The 17664-nt window shown below is 40.5% G+C and overlaps 1 protein-coding gene across 1 annotated transcript in view; it reads right to left on the bottom strand.

Annotated features, from left to right (window-relative positions):
- HCRTR2 (hypocretin receptor 2) overlaps nucleotides 1-9596 on the bottom strand; it is a 32172-nt gene extending 22576 nt beyond the window's left edge. The window contains exons 1-2 of the mRNA XM_071547817.1: nucleotides 9445-9596; nucleotides 9060-9247 (exon numbers count right to left, since the gene is read on the bottom strand). Of these exons, the coding sequence (XP_071403918.1) occupies nucleotides 9060-9247; nucleotides 9445-9596 (340 nt within the window). The remainder of the gene's footprint in view (nucleotides 1-9059; nucleotides 9248-9444) is intronic.
- Between the last annotated feature and the right edge of the window lie 8068 nt (nucleotides 9597-17664).

Here is a 17664-nt window from a genome sequence, read left to right as displayed (position 1 = left end):
TGCCGCACAGTGTCAGTGAAGGCTCGGAAACGAGCGGCAGTCGGCAGGCTGACACGGGAAAAAATTGCGGAGGCATTCCCCAAGCGAGGACAGTTCTGCGATAACGAAGCGTGTTTTGGAACCCATCCTTCAAACGGGGATGATTTCCAGCTCCCCAGAAAGCCTCGCAGGAAAGTCCCAGCAAGGACGAAGCATAAAAAGTTAACATAAAAGTTGAAATTAAAGACAAATACTATTAAAAATCCATCAAGAAACCTTCACCTCATATTTCTGAAGGAAAAAATCCCCTCTCTAATATGATGATATTGTGAGATTGGTATTTTTCGTGGACACATTTAGTCTAGTCCCTATTGGTTTAGTGTCCCAAGGCATTTTAATTAGAGGTTTTAATGCCGTTAAATCAATTAGCACAGCTCATTGTGTATCAAGCTGAATATGAAAACAATACAAAGGCTCCATCTGGTATAAAGTGCAGCTGCTTGCCTCTTGGAAGATTTATGCTGTCTTGAGCATATTAAACACTGTGCTATAGTCCTCCTGCTGGTGGACTGCTGGGTCAGCTGTCAATTTGTTTTCAGCATGTCAACCCTAAATCATTTCCCTTACGCTCCAGAAGTCTTCTCAACCTCTTATTCAATGCGCTATCTTTCAGTGTGACTTTTTGGCCAAAATAGAAATGCAATTTCCATAACCAGCAATAGCTGACATTTCTTATCTTATTTTTAATAAATAAATAAATTATCCCAGATGGATGTAAACAAAGAATTATAATTTTTCATACTAAATTTCAATGATTTTATTTTGCTTTGGTAATTCAGTATCACAAAACTGTTTGACTAAAATATAACATGATCATCCATCAGCTATTTGCTGTGATTTTAAGCACTGGTCCTCAACATCTCCAAATGCATGTGGCAGAAAGTTTCCAAAAAGCTTTACTCCTTCACAATATTTTTCAGTCAAACAGTGACAAAAAATGTGATAAATAGATCTGAGTTACATATCATTTATTCTCTACCTCCTATCCCCTCAAAAAATTGTTTTCCCTTGACAATGAATTGGTTCTCCATGTGGAATTCTTCTTGTTCTTTTTAGTGATATTACCTGCTGTGAATCAAGCTGTGAGTGGTGGGGCATCAAGCAACACAATCATGTTGAAAGGAAGTCTGTTGATAGGCTACCAAATGGAATTCTGGAGAGTCAGAGCTGTGGAAACACTGAATCAATGCATACTGCTGGAAGGAGAAATGCTGTCATTAGAACTACCTTCATTATGAACTATTCCTGACTAAGGGTTGTCCTGCTTTCGCTTAACAGTCTAAATATCAGATGCCTAAGACTAAGCTTATTTTGTTTCTTTAAGGAAGGCTTCCCATGAGTCTTCCAATAACTTCATTGATGAGCTTGTTTAAGGGAAGAGAAGCACATTAACTTAATTGCAGAGGATATTTAATTAGAGGGTTTTGAAACTAGCAATGAGAACAAAAGATCCAACAAAAGACCTCTTCTGTGAATAGGGAGATATCTACTTTCTAGCTACTATTAAGTTCTAAACTCATACATTACTTCATTTTTACATAACTAACCTTATCTGCAAAAAGGAGACCAACATGAGACCAGATTTATGATGACAAGTAATAGAAAGAGTGGCACAAAGAAAATACACTTTTTCAATACAATGTTTATTATAAAGGAACTATTTTAAAAGTGTGATTACAACACCCAGCAGATACGAAGTGTCCTTGTATATGTGATGTGATAGCTGAAAAGATGAACAACACTCTGGGCGAAGGAATTACACCACCTACCAGGAAGGTGATAGGTTCTTATCAACAGGAAACCATAGATGTGTCAACATATGCAAAGAAACTTTTAGAAACATGAAAAAGAGTAGGTGGTTAGGTTATGCTCCCTATGTATCACACATAAACAAGTACGTATGTGCAAGTTCCATCACACAGCTAAAATACCAAAGCTGTAAAAAATAGAGTTGAATATCACAGAACACATGAAATCCCTAAGTACTTTGATGAGTATCAGCTTCACTGAAATTTACTAATGGGGAACTGTCACCAAAAAGACAATGAGGGTCTATATAAATAAAACAGATATACAGCAACTAGTTTGCTTGCAGCAATATATTTTCTGAGACGTTTTCCAGCTACCAAATGTTCTATTGTCCTGATGCTTTTAAGAGGACTTAAGAGTTGAGTGTTGTGGACTATTCATGTTCTCCAGCCTACTCTTACGTTTTAGGCACTGCCTTATTATTATGTGGCTAGATAAGAAAACAAGAAAAGAACTGAATTCTATGCTGGACGCTTATTTCTACAGATCACATTTGGGAGTAGTAGCACAACCACCTAATTAGCACAGGATTAATTTTCTAACTCAGTCACATTACATAATCTTATGCCATTAACAATCTAATGGAAATGGGAGGTATTACCAGTAGATCTACTGTGCTATAAAAACAGACTGCCCAAAATGCCAGGTTTGGTAAACTGGAAGCAAAAGGTACCATCGCAGAGTTTTCCTAATCTAGCTGTACTGATTAACAGACAGATTGGTTTTAAAATGTCCCACCACACACACAAACACATACACAGAAATCATAAGTAGTAACTGGCAAAGCCAGTCATCTCTGCAGAGCTGGCTATACTGCTTGACCAGATGTTTTACAATAATAATTGATATAACTATTTTTGTATCCAGAGAAACACTAAAAGCCAACAAAATCCTTATGCACCCTTCCTGTTACATGTGGAAGAGCCATAATATAGCTGTCATACTGTACATGCAATGATAAAAAGATTTCACACTTCACTGATTCAACCTGTGTGACTCATTAAAATCAAGGTGTGCTTCACAGCTGAAATGCTGTGCACTTTTGAAACAGTATGCTTCAAAAAGCATCTGTCAGTCACTGTAAAATGAAGTTATACTAAGAAAAACCTTTCCATCTCCATATCTGTTTCTAATACAGATGTTAGAGTGCCTTTTCTTTAGGACATACAAAGAAAATACAATTCACTATGCTAGTGGCATGCTCCAGCAAATATCTTGCTTATTATACAGCTTCTGAATCTGAATCATGAATCCTCATTGTCAATACAATATTCCACAAACTGGCCTAAAATACTTGCAGACTTACTGTGCTAAGAACCAGTAGACAGAGCACACTTCTGTCAGGACTAAGTGCACCCCTATACTCCGCAACCCCAGGGGTCAGCTGCATGTGCTGTGGGCCAGCTCTGGTACAGGGCAGCATGTAAGCTGGGATCGGGCTGCTGGGAATGCAGCTTTGGGAGTACTCCTTTGTGGGTCGCCTCTTTGCCTCAGAGATGCATAAGCTCAGGCTTTCACACTTAGCTCAGGCAAAGACATGTTGCAAGTATATTTGTGCCTTACTGAATTTGATCATAATCATCATCCACTGATTTGACTTTCTGGTTTAACCTCAGACCTCTTTCATCACTGTGGATCTATCTGGTGACTGCTGGGAGGTGACTGAAACCTGGTAAACATCACCAGACCTACAAAGTTCTTGGACACTGCAAGACTATTAGTGAGTACACTACCCTGTCAATCTTGCTCCTGCCCTTAGCTCCTGGTTCTCCTACCCCTGGGGAGCAGTCCCATCATAGTTCTTTGACAAATTCCACTTGTGAGACAGTAAGTCAGATGCTAATGTCCAAAAAACCAAAGGAGCTTTCACTCGACCTGCAACACAGAAAATAAACAATGCTTTAAAAACAACATTCTAAACCTTTCATGTTTTTGGAAAGATGGTGAGCAATCCCTACATTATGCAAACAGCAATGTACATCAGCTGATATTCTAACTCTTACATAAATTGAGCTTATACTTTCTATATCTTAGGTAGATAAAATGTATCCATATTGTATCATTTCCTATGTGATATCTTTTTAATGATGATAAAGCCACTGTAGTTATTATTCATCCAACATATAAAGGTGACTCCCATGCTGGTACTAGAAACCTAAAGTCCTTTCAGTGACAGATTCTCCAAGTAATCTGGACAAAATGAAATGTAATAATTTAAAATGTGATTAAATTAAATATGCCTCATCTACAGCAATGAAATAGGATTCATGAAAATCATTTAAGAGAATACATGATTCATCTAATTCTACAAATACATCCATGTATGCCTAGACCTCAGTATTCACTGGATATCTTTAAAATGATAACCAAGCAGCATTTGAGAGTTGCCTATTGATAGGCATTGACTAGGACTCTGGTGTTAGAGCTATATACAAACCTTTGCTTCTCCAGCCCTAAAATAATCAAACTACAATGAATAAAAATCAAATGGATGTTGTTGAACTCTATGAATCAGACTATGAACCCTTTGAAGAAAGAATCACCATTGGGTTCTGTATGGATCTCCGCACAACTAGCAGTTATTGTAAAACAGATAATAAGTAATACATCTATCCAAAGAAGAGTAATTCTCTGTCAATTAAAGCTGCATTCATTCTGAGTTCAAAAGACAAACAACTATCACCAAATTACGTCAGTAAAGAAAGTTTCTGACATTTCTCACTGATGTCCTGCATGGTCTTGACCTAGGAAGCCAGCAGTGCTGAGAAATTTCAAGCTGGCCCTGGCAGGCTGTATGTGCTAAAGATTTCAGCTCCTGCCAACTCTGGGGAGGTCTGCCAAGAGGCCCAGCAGCCCAGCTGGTGAGATGCCACATGATTGCTTTTTCTGCCTTCAGTCTTTGATCAAACCAAGTGATCTTTGCTGTACATTTTGACTCTGATAAATGCATGTTCCATAAGAGAAACCATTTCATTAGAAAAATTCTGACCCATGTGTTATGGGTTTAGCCAGGTGGGCCTAAATTTAGGTTTTAAAGTTCAGCTAGGCCTAGGATTGCCAGCTGATTTAAGCTGGGCTGAGCTAGCTAACAGCTGACTTCTTCTAGCCAATAATATTGTATTCCATACCATAATACATCATCTCAAAGGGGGTAAAATCCAGTGTGTGGGAGTGGTTTGGTTAGTTCCATCATGGCTGCACTAAGAGGAGGACATCTAGCAGCTCCTCTACTATGCTAGGCCCTGCTCCTGTTGCCTGTGCTTGCATTTTGTTTGCATTCAGGGAGGTAGAAATATTTTGTTGTTATACATTCTCTTTCTTGCTGAGTGTCTTTTGGAGTGCTTATGAATTTAGAGTAATGGGCTTTGTATTAATTGGGAAGTGGGAAATTATTCCTTGTTATATATGCATAACTTGTGTAAGTGTGTGTTATATTATAGTTCTCTCTCTTAGTTTTCTCTTTTCTGTATAAATACATGTAGTTAGTTCCAGCATAAACCTGGTTCTGAGGGGTTTTTTCCTCTCCCTCTTCTTTTTCCCTTAGCTGGTTGGGGGGAGGAGGAACCCTTTTCACCCTGTCCTGGACAGTTGGCGCTTTGCCAGCTCAACCCAGGACACCCATGTGAATGAATAACTTCAACAAAGACATTTCCTTTCTTCTTTCACATGTATAAATGGAGTTAAATATACGTAGTTATATATTACTTATTAATCCCTTGTGGTCTTACTCCAGTTATTAACTCCTACAATTGGTCAGTGTGGAGTGATATCAGTAACCAGAGGCCTCCACACATCCTAAAAATACCTTTCCTTCTTTAATTATCCAGTTTTCTATTTTGAAGCAATGTTTTCAATGCAATGTGTTCAAATAAAGAAGAAATAGGTCTTTACAGTCAGCATACGTTCTCCATTAAGAAGTCCTGTGTTTTGCAGTAGCTGCACAAAGAATTTCCAAGAGGTTTGTTGGCTCTGCAGTGGTAAAGAAATTTTCTGGTCCTATGTACAAAACAGAAAGTCCTTACCCTCAACACCTATTCTGGTTCTAGAGATAAACAGTGACCTAGTGAAGAAGAAAATAGCACAAATCATACTGATGTTATCATCTGGATTTCATATTTTCTGAATGTTCATGTAAATATGTCTTAAAACCATCTTAAAATCTGTTTCTTCTCAGTGGCTTACACTGAAATCCCTGGTGAGCAGCCAATGTGGGCACACAAGAGACTCATTGACATGAAGCACTTGAATGCAATACTGAGACTTGCATTCAAATGCAGGGACTTGCTAATGGTTTTTACTTTAGCTGGTTTGTGCAGCAGCTCAGTCAGTGTGTGTCAACTCTCCTAATTAAATTGGAAGCCAAATAGCAATGCAGACCTTGTTATATGCTACTATAAGTAGGATTCCTGTTATGCATCTCACACAAGAGCCTAGTAGATGCCAATCAAAGTTCAAGCTTCTGATTTTACCCTTGGTTGTTAATTAACTGTCAGAATGCTTCAGTCCAGTTTATTAGTAATATCTGAGGGATGTGCTGTGTCTTCTACTTGCACAGATGTTATTTCTGGGACACTCTTAATCCCATGTGAGTGCACAAATCAAAATAAGATGCAGAAGTATAATATTCATATCACATAGGGAAGCAGAGGGTCTTTCCTGGTTGCTAAAGTGCTACTGGGATAGGGGATGGACAAAATAGAATCTAAGCATTCACTTCACATTCCACATGAGTCCTGCAACACTGGTCAAATGAAAGCAAAGGAACACAATGCATCATTAAGGATGATATTATAAAAGGCTATTAGACACTAAAACACTCTTGAGAAATACTTCTGCTCTTCTTCAAGAAGGAACATGACTAAATACCAGATTAACTTTGAATATACAGGAGAAATCAGGTTCTGAGAGCTATCAACATGTGTGCCATTCTACATCACATTACACTGGTAGTAAAAGAGTTTCACAAAAATGTATTTGGAAGGAGCAGCCATTTCTCTCCTCAGAATCACCTGAGTCTGCAATCAGTGGAGTGTGAGCTTTCTTGAACAAAGATGACACTGTTCAGCTAAAAAGCACCTGCACCTGCCTATCCCACAAACAACTTGACCATAAACAAACCCAGCAGTTTTATGTGGGGAAGGCCTGTGTCATGAATGAAGGCAGTTTAAAAAGCAAACAGCTTGAGAAGAATCATAAAGTCATATAGGTTGGAAAAGACCTTTAAGATCATTGAGTCCAATTATAAAGGCAAATTATCTATTGTAGGACTTACTGTGATTTAGAGGAGTGAATGGAAAGGCATTCAGGTACTTCTCTGTCCATTAAAAATAGACCATCGAGTTTGCTACCATGCACCACAACTTGGACAGAGAGATTTCAGAGGACGAAAAGTGGGTATTCCAGTAAAAGGAATAGTGTGTGGACAGTCAGATGCCAGCGTCCCTTGCAAGCAAAAAGGTGGCACACAGAAATGCTAGGGAAAAATAGCTGCACATCAGCACCAAAATCATCTCTATTTGTCACTGCACAGAGAGGAAAGCTTTTGTCCTAGTGGCTTCAGGGGGCAAAAGTGTAAATATGGCAAAACCTCCTACAGTTGAAGATTTGACCTTGAAACTTTACAGGCAAGAGGACAGCTTGTTTACAGAACGGGTGGAGGCAAACGGGTAGGCACAGGTAGTTCTAAACCAGTCTTTGCTTAAAATGAGATGAGCAGGTTTTCTCCTAGTTTAAAATACAGCGTATTTGCCAGAGCTCTTATCTTTAGGCTGCCTGTCAAGCTCTCTGCCGAGCAATGGACCGAGCAAACGAGCACAGCAGATGTTTACTGGCACTTAGTGCACCGTTCTGGAAAGAGAAAAAAAAGAAAGAAAAAAAAAGAGCAGAAATAGCAGTAGCAGTCCGTTGCAAGAAAAAAAGCCTTTCAAAATGTTGTCTTTGGCTGCAATCTTATTTGCATTCCGCTGCTTGCAGTGACTGCCCTGACACGCACAAATCCTTCTGAAAAACATGAATGAAAGACCCGTATGGTGGGGCGGGGCTCAGCGCGCTCCGTTCATGGCAATATCACGGATGGACACAGGAAATGCCAATGGCTGTGAATGTAGCCCAGCGGGTGCTGCCGGCGGAAGCCGCTCCCGGCAGCCACATCGCGTCCATTCACGAACGCAGAGCTGCTGAGGAGCAGCGCCTGCCCCGCTCCCTCGACAGCTCGGGAGGGCACGGCTGCGGGGAGAGAGGACACGCTCCGCTGTGCCAGCACAAGTAACCTTTACGACAGCCCGGAGAGCGACCTGGGCGCGGGGGACAGCGGGTTCGGGGGAGTGGAGCGCCGGGGTGTGGCAGGCGAGCGGCCGTCGGCCAGCCCCTTCCAGCCGCTCCCACACACTCCCTCGCCCTCTCCCTTAAAGGCTCTCGCTGTCCGCCTCCCCCGTCCATCCGTACCCTCCCTCTCTTCCTCGCCCCCGGCTCTTCCGCCACACTCCAGCAGCACCCTCCCTCCCTGCGAGGCGGCCGCCGCGCACCCCCTGCGCCCACGTCGGCTCCTTCAAGGATGAATGGAAGCGGGTGGAGCTGGGCTGCGAGGGATGCGCCGCCCCGCCTCGCTCCCTCATTGAGCACCCAGGAGGGGCCGCTTCTCCTCCGCCCCACGTCGCCACTGGAGCCGAGGCACGGGATGCGCGTCCTCCGGCTGCCGGCACCGGAGGGGGAACCGCCGGTTCCCGTCACGGGGCGGGCACAGTCCCGAGCCCCTCGTCCCGCGCCCGTCTCTGTCCCATAGAAACATTCCCCGGTCAATATTCCCAGCGCGGCGGGGGCTCCGCCGGCCGGGCTGGGGCTGTGCGAAAGAGCAGCATCCTCCCGAGCAGGCTGAGAGGTGGACCCGCCGCCACGGGCCAGGGGGGTTCAGCACCTCGGCCCGGCGGACAGGGACGGGAGCCGCCGGACAGCCCCGGCTCTCCCCCGCCGGGCAGCCCCGGTGCGCTTCCCCTGCCCGGCCCCGGCAGCGAGCGGCCGCCGTCGCAGCCCCTCGCCAGCGCTGGGGGGAGCGGTTTTTAGGGCCCCTTCTGCGCATCCTGAACTTTCCCCCGAGGCTGGGGATAGCCGCATTTCCAGCGGGGAATGCGAAACCCAGCCCAGTTTCCAGCCAACGTCCATGCAACACACATCTCGGGAAGGGGGAACGGGAAGTTTGGGGGAGCTCCACTCACCCAGGACGTTCCCGACGAGAGCCACGATGAAAACGACGATGTAGCCAGCGATCAGCGCCCATTCGTATTCCTTTGGACGCAAATATTCCTTCCAGAGGTATCGCAGGAACTCCTCATCATCGTAGTCGGAGGAAGGGGTTAAGAGATCCTCTCGCGTTTCGTTTAGTTCCGATCCGCTTGTCCAATTCCTGCATGGAGGTGAACCATCCTTGGGTTGAATTCCGGACATCCCTGGTGGTATTCCCGGGGCTGGGGGAAAAAACCCGAACAAACCCAAACCCAGACCCTCTCAGAGCATCCGAGCTTTCTCTCGCCCGTCCATCGAGGCTTGTGGTTGCCAGTGCTAAAAGCGGGGTGTGGGGAGAAAAATGACGCGGGAACTTACGGGAACCAATGCGGGAACAGGCTGGGGATCCGCGTCGGTCCGAAACCCGCCCTGACCAGCCTTTTCCCCGACCGGACCGGGGGTGCAGCCTCCGCGGAGAAGGTTGCACCCACTGCCCGGTCGGGGAAAAGGCTAGTCAGGGTAGATTGCATACCTCAGGTGCCAGGGGACACCTGACCTGGCTGGAAAAGTCTCGTCCGTTTCAGACGTCGCCGAGTTTTGTTCCCCAAACCCTGAACATGCACCCCCGACCCCCCTGAATCTCAGCATGCAGCCCCTCCTCCAACCCATCTCCAGTCCCACATCCCTCCCCCTAACCCTACTCCCAGCTTATACATCCTGTCCTGAATCCTTCCCCTCGGTTTCTCACCCTCTCTCGCAGAAACACTTCCCTTTACACCTTTCTACATTAGATTCCAGATATATTCAAAGTATTCGTAAATTAAAGGCTGTGGAAAGCTGTCGTGAAAGGAAACAGAGGGTTAAAGGAGTCTTTAAAAAACAGTGGCTAATGAGGCTGTCTCTGTGCCGCTTTGAAAGCTGGGCTTGGTATGGGGCTAAAACAGGAATTAACCCTGGAGGGGAAGTCCCTAGGAGTGCTGAACAAACAAGTCTGGGGTTTCACTGGATTTGAAGATCGTGAGAGCTGTAGACTTGATTTTAGCATGTGTGCTCACTGCACTGAGGTTGTTTCAAATGCCCAGTTTGGGATCTCAACACAGCAACTGTCCCTCAGCTCTTCTGAAGTGGGCTGGGCTGGCAGAGAGCAGTTTAAGAGAACCCAGAAGTGCTATTTAAATAACATAATAGGATTTCTGGATCCTGATCATTGCTTCTTGAATTATTTTCATACTTTGCCCAATGTACCGTTCTTGAAGGAGAAGAGAGAGATCTGGGGTTGTCCTTTCATGAGTGATAAATTCCCCTCTAATTCAGGTAATCTGTTCACTTGCTATCTGAATAATTCAATGAGTTTGATACAAGCATCATTTCTACTGTGAAATGGCACACCTTGCTCAGTCAAGCATTTCAATGCAGGGTCTGCACCTCCATAGGAATGGAGGAACTATTTGATGGGACTCTACTTCCAACACATAAACATAATAGAGAGGCAGGTATCCGTTAACACTCTGCTTAGAGTGCTTAGCTCTAGACATTACTTTATGTTCCTCAATTGTTCTTTATCGGTGTGCAGCCTTCTCTACTGCCTTCAAAGTTCAGTGCAATATACCTACACCTGGAATATCTGCTCCTTTTTCTACAGACCTGTTCTCTTTGCTTTAGTTCATTGTAAAACAAAGAAAAAATTCTTTCCTATTCCACAGGGAATTTGAATGAACCATTCAGTCTAAATATGTTAAAGAGTGAGATATATTTGGATATACAAGTAGGATCAACATCTGTCTTACATAAATTAGAAAGGCAGAGTTTGAAAATACCATAAACAAAGATTAAAGAAACAAAGATCTGCAACTAGTGAAAACATCTATGGTTATATTAGTTGAGATATGAATTTTGAGAAGTGGTTTAAGCTTTCCTGACAATGTGGGAGTGCAGGCCTACCTGGTACACAAAAAGACACCTATTTAAGGAGCTTGCCATGGTCTTCATTAATAGTGAAGAGACTTAGAGAATGATCATTTGGTAATCACTAACAGACAACCCCACTCATGCTTCACCTTGTTTCATATCCCAAAATGTTTGTGATTCCAGTATTTGCTCCCAAGATACCATAAAGACTGAAACAGGTAATGGCTTTTTTCACAAAGGGCACTTTTTTTCTTCTTCCCTCACAATTATAACCCCACTTGGAGCACTGCAATTGGCTCTGGCCTTCCCAGCACAGGAAGGACACTGACCTGTTAGAGCAAGTCCAGAGGATGACCACCAAGATAACTAGAGGGATGGAGGACCTCTCCTGTGAGGAATGGCTGAGAGAACTGGAATTGCTCAGCCTGGAAAAGAGAAGGCTTATGGGTGACCTAATTGTGATCTTTCAGTACCTTGAAGGAGCCCACAAGAAAGAGAGAGACCTACGAGTGTAGGTGGGATTACATATTAGGAAGAAAGTCTTTACTGTCAGGGTAGTGACACATTGGAACAGGCTGCCCAGAGAAGTTGTGGATGCTCCATCCTTGGAAGTGTTAAAGGCCAGGTTGGGTGGGGTTTTAAGCAACGTGGTCTGATGGAAGGTTCCTTGCCTGTGGCAGAGGGGTTGGAACTAGATCATCTTTAAGGTTCCTTCCAACCCAATCCATTCTATGATTCTGTGAATATTAAGGAATTGAATTAAAAGGTTATAAATGTTAGGAAACAATATGGATTTATGAAAATTATGTCTTAATGCTTTTATTCCAAGATTACAAATTTGATTGATAAAGACATAAATAATTGATTGTGCAGATTAATAAAATGCTTAAATTTGGTATTCTTAGAGTACTATAAGACATTTGCTTTGATTGATATCGCACATTTTGATTAGGGAGCAGGCTGGTGAAAAAAATCAATATAGCACACATTATAGAGATTAAAAATGAGCTAGCTAACAGATCTAAGAATGAAATAGTAGGTAAAGAATCATCACGGAGCCTGTGCATTCCTACTGTCAGGTCTTGGTTCTGTTACACTTATCATTCTATGACCTTGAAGAAGCTGGCAGGTCATCCAAAGATCAGGTGCAATCAGCTAAACACACATGCTCATCATGAATCTGTAGTGAGAAAACTTCATGTGATTCTTGATCATATAAATAAATATACCTGCGAAGACAGATTAAGTTTTAAAGTAAGAGTGAATTTTGACTTAGTGAAAATACTCATCATGTACAAAACTGCTACTGAGGAAATGCTTTTCAAATGGAGCTATTTTAGCTGTACTTTTAAAAATCAAGATCAAATACATGTCTAGAAGATAAGTGCTAGCTGAAATGAGAATTAATTCAGAAAAAACACATGACATGGTATGCAAGAGGTCAGACTAGATAATTATAGTAGTGCCCTCTGGCATTCTAATTTTTGAAAGTATGTTAGAAAAATAGGTTCACCTGATGAATTTTAGTCCTGATTTATCTTTTCTTTTAATTATACTATTTGCATCAAGCCTGGTGCAACAGATTAAATCTGTTTCTTTCATACGCAAGTGTACAGTAAACATTTCAAAGTGTGTAATTCTTATTTTGTTAACTGGGGTTATTTTTCGGTTCAAAGCTTGCTTAAGATGGTTGTACAAACTTCTACAAACAAATATATTAGATACACAGCACTTAAAAGAAGCTTAAATTCAAGGTTTTGTCTCTCAACCTCCTTATCTGAGAAGAGTACTGTCTGGTACTTTATTTAGCTAAAATATTCACCTATATTGATATTTCTTCTAATCCCTAACTTTCCATCACTAATTTAAAAATCCTGAAATTAAATTGCCAGTCCTAGAAGATGTCTTGTGGCTTTCAATGCCACTTGTTTTATGATATTAGACCACATGAATATAAATCAAACAGAATTTTATGTTTTATTGCATCTGATAGCTCACAGAAGTTGAAATTCATAGGGAACATACCAAGCCTACTTCAGCATCCAAGTTTATCACTTTGTCAAACATATTTCCCCCTCCATAACAATAATTCTATTGCAGACATATTTTTGTTAGTCACACAAATAATCAACTTTGTTTTTTCTTCTCTTAGAGACTAGCCCTTTCATTTTAAAATCTATTTTATTCAGAGGATTAGTTCCATACTAATCAAATAGCATATTAAATTAGGAGCCTTTTATCAAAGCAGTATTAATTTTGAAATTTTTGAAAACTTGTGTTGAGAGGCAGCTGATCCAGGGAGTTTCTTTTCTGCCTTTGCTGAACATTTTAGCAGGTGATTTTGTTCTTGGAAAGGAAACCACCTGAGCACATCCACTGAGGAGGAACAGACTGCTGTGCTGGCAGTAGAGACAGTGTGAACACATCCTTCCTCCTGTCTTCCTTTCACTGTTCTCATTGAACAGTTTTTCTCTGTCCCCTTGTTTCTCTTATGGAATATGCCACATGACAGTTCAATAGAAAACCACCAGCCTTACTGTTTATTTACTTGAATCATCCTGGTCTGTCAAGTTCCATGCTTTGCCTGTGAAGCCCCTGCAGTATCTTTCCTCCTATATTTCAAGGTGGAAGTGCTGCTCCCTGGTAGCAGTACTAAATAATTCCCAAGAAGCAGATGTGCTATTATCAACTAGTGAAGACGATAAATGAGCAAGTAGGGACAAGTTAAGAGCAAGAGAGGTAGACTGAAAGAAAAAAGCAGGTTTGGAAATCTACACAGCCATAAACTTCACTGGGATAATAAATACAGTACCTACCAGGCAGTACTGTGTAAAGGGTCACAAAAGAAAATTGTATACTGTACTTTTTGGGAAAAAGAATTAATTAATCAGCCAACCTTATAAATTAACATTTCTTTTAGATCTGTTCTTGTCTTAGCATCAATTCAATAATGAATTCCAGGTTAAAGATTCAAAACTAGTTTTGACATGAGAGATATTATTCAAACCTGCTGCTGAATTTTCTGAACTACTGGTGATGTGAGAAGCATCTTGCTATTACCCATGTTTAGGTAACCTCAGGCATTTTTCTCTTTGCATGTAGAAAGCACAATCATGTTAAGCAAGACTATCAAAAACACTCTATTGATTTATTAGCTCACTAGAATAATTGAAATGGGACAAAGCTAAGATGACTTGCTCTGTTTCTAGCAGTGATCAGATAAGAAAGATTAGCGGCTGGTTGGTTCATACCACCTTCATTATTAATAGCCACCAATGCAGAACATATTTGAAGTGAAAAATTCTTATTCCAGCCTCATTCGGTCTAATGTAAATGAGAAGTAACTTCATTCATGTCAGTAGAGTTATGCTGCTGTGCTACAAATTAAAATAATAGACTGCATAATTGTGCAAATTCAGATGAACCAAAAGCAATGTAAGAATCTCAGTCTTGGTGAAAACTGTTGTTCAGCTGGGAACAGCATTATCCAGCATCATTCCTGTATATTATAGATATCATTTCTGAGGTGGTAAAATACATATCTATATCTATATATATAAATATAGATATATAGATATATAAAAAATTACACTGCGCCACCATGATTTTCTTGGGCTGTTTGTTTATTGACAGCCAAATACTAAAAGGAGTTATAAAACTTCTTTTTATTTTTTTGAGAAGAAAAAGTGGGTTCGATATATGAAAATGAATGTGTTCCATCTGCAGCATTCTCTCCTCCTCGAAGTCTACAAATATTTAAAAGCAAGCACATTTAATGATCTGGGCACAAATCCAACCAGGATAGAACAATATTACAAAACACTTTTCCTGAGAAGGTCTCTGACCTGTGTATGGAAGCTGAGAGAGGGATGTCTATTTACTCTTCTTTTATAAGATAAGGCATGTACAATTATAATTTCAATCAGCAAGTTTCAATTAGTAAGAAAGAAAAAGAAAGCTCTTCTTAGCTTCATGTTTATGTGAGTACTGGAACTCATTGTAGAAGCCAAGACAAATTTATCACAAGTCCATCAAGGCTGTTAAATTAAACAGTTTGAATGCAACATTGCACTCAAGACCTCTTAAGCCAGAGAAAATATAACTCCAAATAAAAAATATTTCTTAAAATTAAGTTTCCTAACATCTGTTTCTAATCCATCTGGAAATAGCAGAGGATCTTTGATTTGATGTGAGACAAGATAGAGGTTTTCATATTAAGTATTTTGAGGAATAAAAGGAAGAGGAATACAGGTTTTTTTAAATAAATAATTTGGTTATTTTAAAGGAAATAAAGGCCTTTCAAATAAATTTAGTACAAAAAATGATCTATCCTAAGGGTTTTCATGGTGTTTAGAGCTCTGGATCTACCCTTCATAATATTCTGCAAAGATACACAAGAATGGAAAGCAAAACAGTGACAAAGATGGCTTCAAGGGACGCATCACTTTCCATATTATCAAAGCTAAATGACACCAAAATATATAACAGGTCTATGACCTGTATTTTGTCTATTCAGGTTCACTGACCTACTGATGGAAAACCAGAATAAAAATACTATACTGTGCTACTGCTTTCATCAAACTGGTTTTTACTTTCTTCTCTAACCCTCCATATGACATGAGGCCAATGATCCCTCTAATCAGTATTACATCTCTGGCAGTCACCAGGAATAGATGAGTAGAAGAGAACATGAGGGCAAGGCAAGTTTGCAGTGATCTCCATCATTACAACTTCCCATCTTTGAGCAAGCTGCAAGTTAGAAGCTTCCAGAGGCAAGTCATTATGTCTACCTAAGAATAGGTCTTTATGTTCTTTCCCCAACAATTTTGCATAATTCTTTTCTGAACCTATATGAACCTCTGGCTTTCACGGTAGCTAGAAGCAATGACTTCCACGGTTTCCTACAGTGTTCCTCATTTGCTACATTTAAAAGTGTTCTTGGATAATTTTATTTGCTTTGTTGCTCATACATTGTATAAGCTAGAGTATTTCCATTTTCTTCATATCATTTGTGATGCTCTTTTCCTCAGTCAAGTCCTACTTGACTCTATCTCCTTTTCAGCATTTTATCTTTGTTACTCACCTTAGCATCAACAGAAAACTTTGTTACCTTTTATATTCATGCCCTAAATCATCTGTGATCTGTTTAAATGAGAACCCATTAATTCAGTCAGTTATATTTTTTCTGTCCCTTGTTTGAATTTTGCTTGTTTTGCCCTATAGTCTATGTTTGAGTACAGCATTCTGTAGCTTCACTATCAGATGAATCATCTTAAATGGGGAACTTCTCAGCACATTGACTTTCAGATCATTAATTTAAAAATGTACCCATTTTTATTTTAAGCTTCATCAGTAGATTTCTTTTCTGTTGGATAGACTACGTCCCTCATGCCAGTTTGATTTTTCTTAAAGTTTCCCCTGTTCCTAATTAACTGACTTTGCTCTTTATGTCATTTCTCAGACACATACTGACACCCTGCAATCTCTCTAGGCCTGTGTATGGTACTGAGAATATTTCTCAAAGATTTTGTATGATCTGCCGATACTATTGTATAATATGAGATTTCCATTTTAATGTTCAGTTTTCAGAGAACAAAAGAGAGGTATTTAGTCATATTTTCACAGAGCATCAAAATATTTTCTTTCTATGCCATTGTCCGCACTTCACTATTTGGTGTGAATTCACTATAAGGTGTGATTTCATATTCTGTTTAGGTATGTGCAATTTCATGTGGCTTTCTTTTTTTTTTTTTAATTTTTTCCTGTCTTAATAAAATATTTCATTTAGGTAATGGGGAAGAACTTCTTTTCCTCCTCTTTTTAATAAACTGCTGCATGAATATTTTTCTCACTAATTCAATGAAATGTTAACAAGAGCTTTTAGGAGGCTATGCACTACTTTGCACTGTAATATGCAGAACTTCACCGTAATTTTTGTGACTGTTGTAAGGCTTCTTGTGGTAGAAAAACATGGGGGTTTTGCATCAGAAATTGAAGATATAATGACATCCAATTTCTGAAGAAAATAACGAATTCCTTATACATTTTTTCATAGAATTATAGAATTGTTAATGTTTGAAAAGACCTTCAAGATCTTCAAGTCCAACTATAACTCAGCACTGTCAAGTCGAGCATTTAAATTGTGTGTTAAGCATCACATCTATAATTTTTTTCACATTTCCAGGGATGGTGATTCCAACTCTTCCCTGAGTTACCTATTCCAATGCTCTCATAATTTCAGTAAAGAATTTTTTTCCTAATATCCAATCTAAACCTCCCAGGTGCAACTTGATACCACTTCCTCTTGTTCTATTGCTTGTTACCTGGGAGAAGAGACTGATCCCCATCTGTCTACAATGTCTTTTCAGGTAGTTTTAGAGAGCAGTAACATCTCCCTGAACTCTCTTTCCTCCAGACTAAGGAACCCCAGTTCCCTTAGCTGTTCCTTATTAGACCTGTGTTCCAAAATCTTTGAGTCAATAGGGAGAAAGTACACTTTTTTGCCAACATAGACTGCACTAATTAATTTTTTATTCTGTAGTTTGCTAGTCCATCTATAAAATCTATATTTACTAGGGTTGTTGTTAGAGAGAAGTCTGAAACTCAGCATCAGATCAGAGTGAAGAATTTGATTGTTCACATTGTAAGATGATGCTGGGACAAAAATAAACAAACAAAAACAAACAAACA

This window comes from Pithys albifrons, chromosome 2, assembly GCF_047495875.1.
Source record: "Pithys albifrons albifrons isolate INPA30051 chromosome 2, PitAlb_v1, whole genome shotgun sequence".
Taxonomy (NCBI): domain Eukaryota; kingdom Metazoa; phylum Chordata; class Aves; order Passeriformes; family Thamnophilidae; genus Pithys; species Pithys albifrons.
The sequence above is the reverse complement of the archived record's forward strand: the minus strand, read 5'-3'. Positions and strand labels throughout refer to the sequence as shown.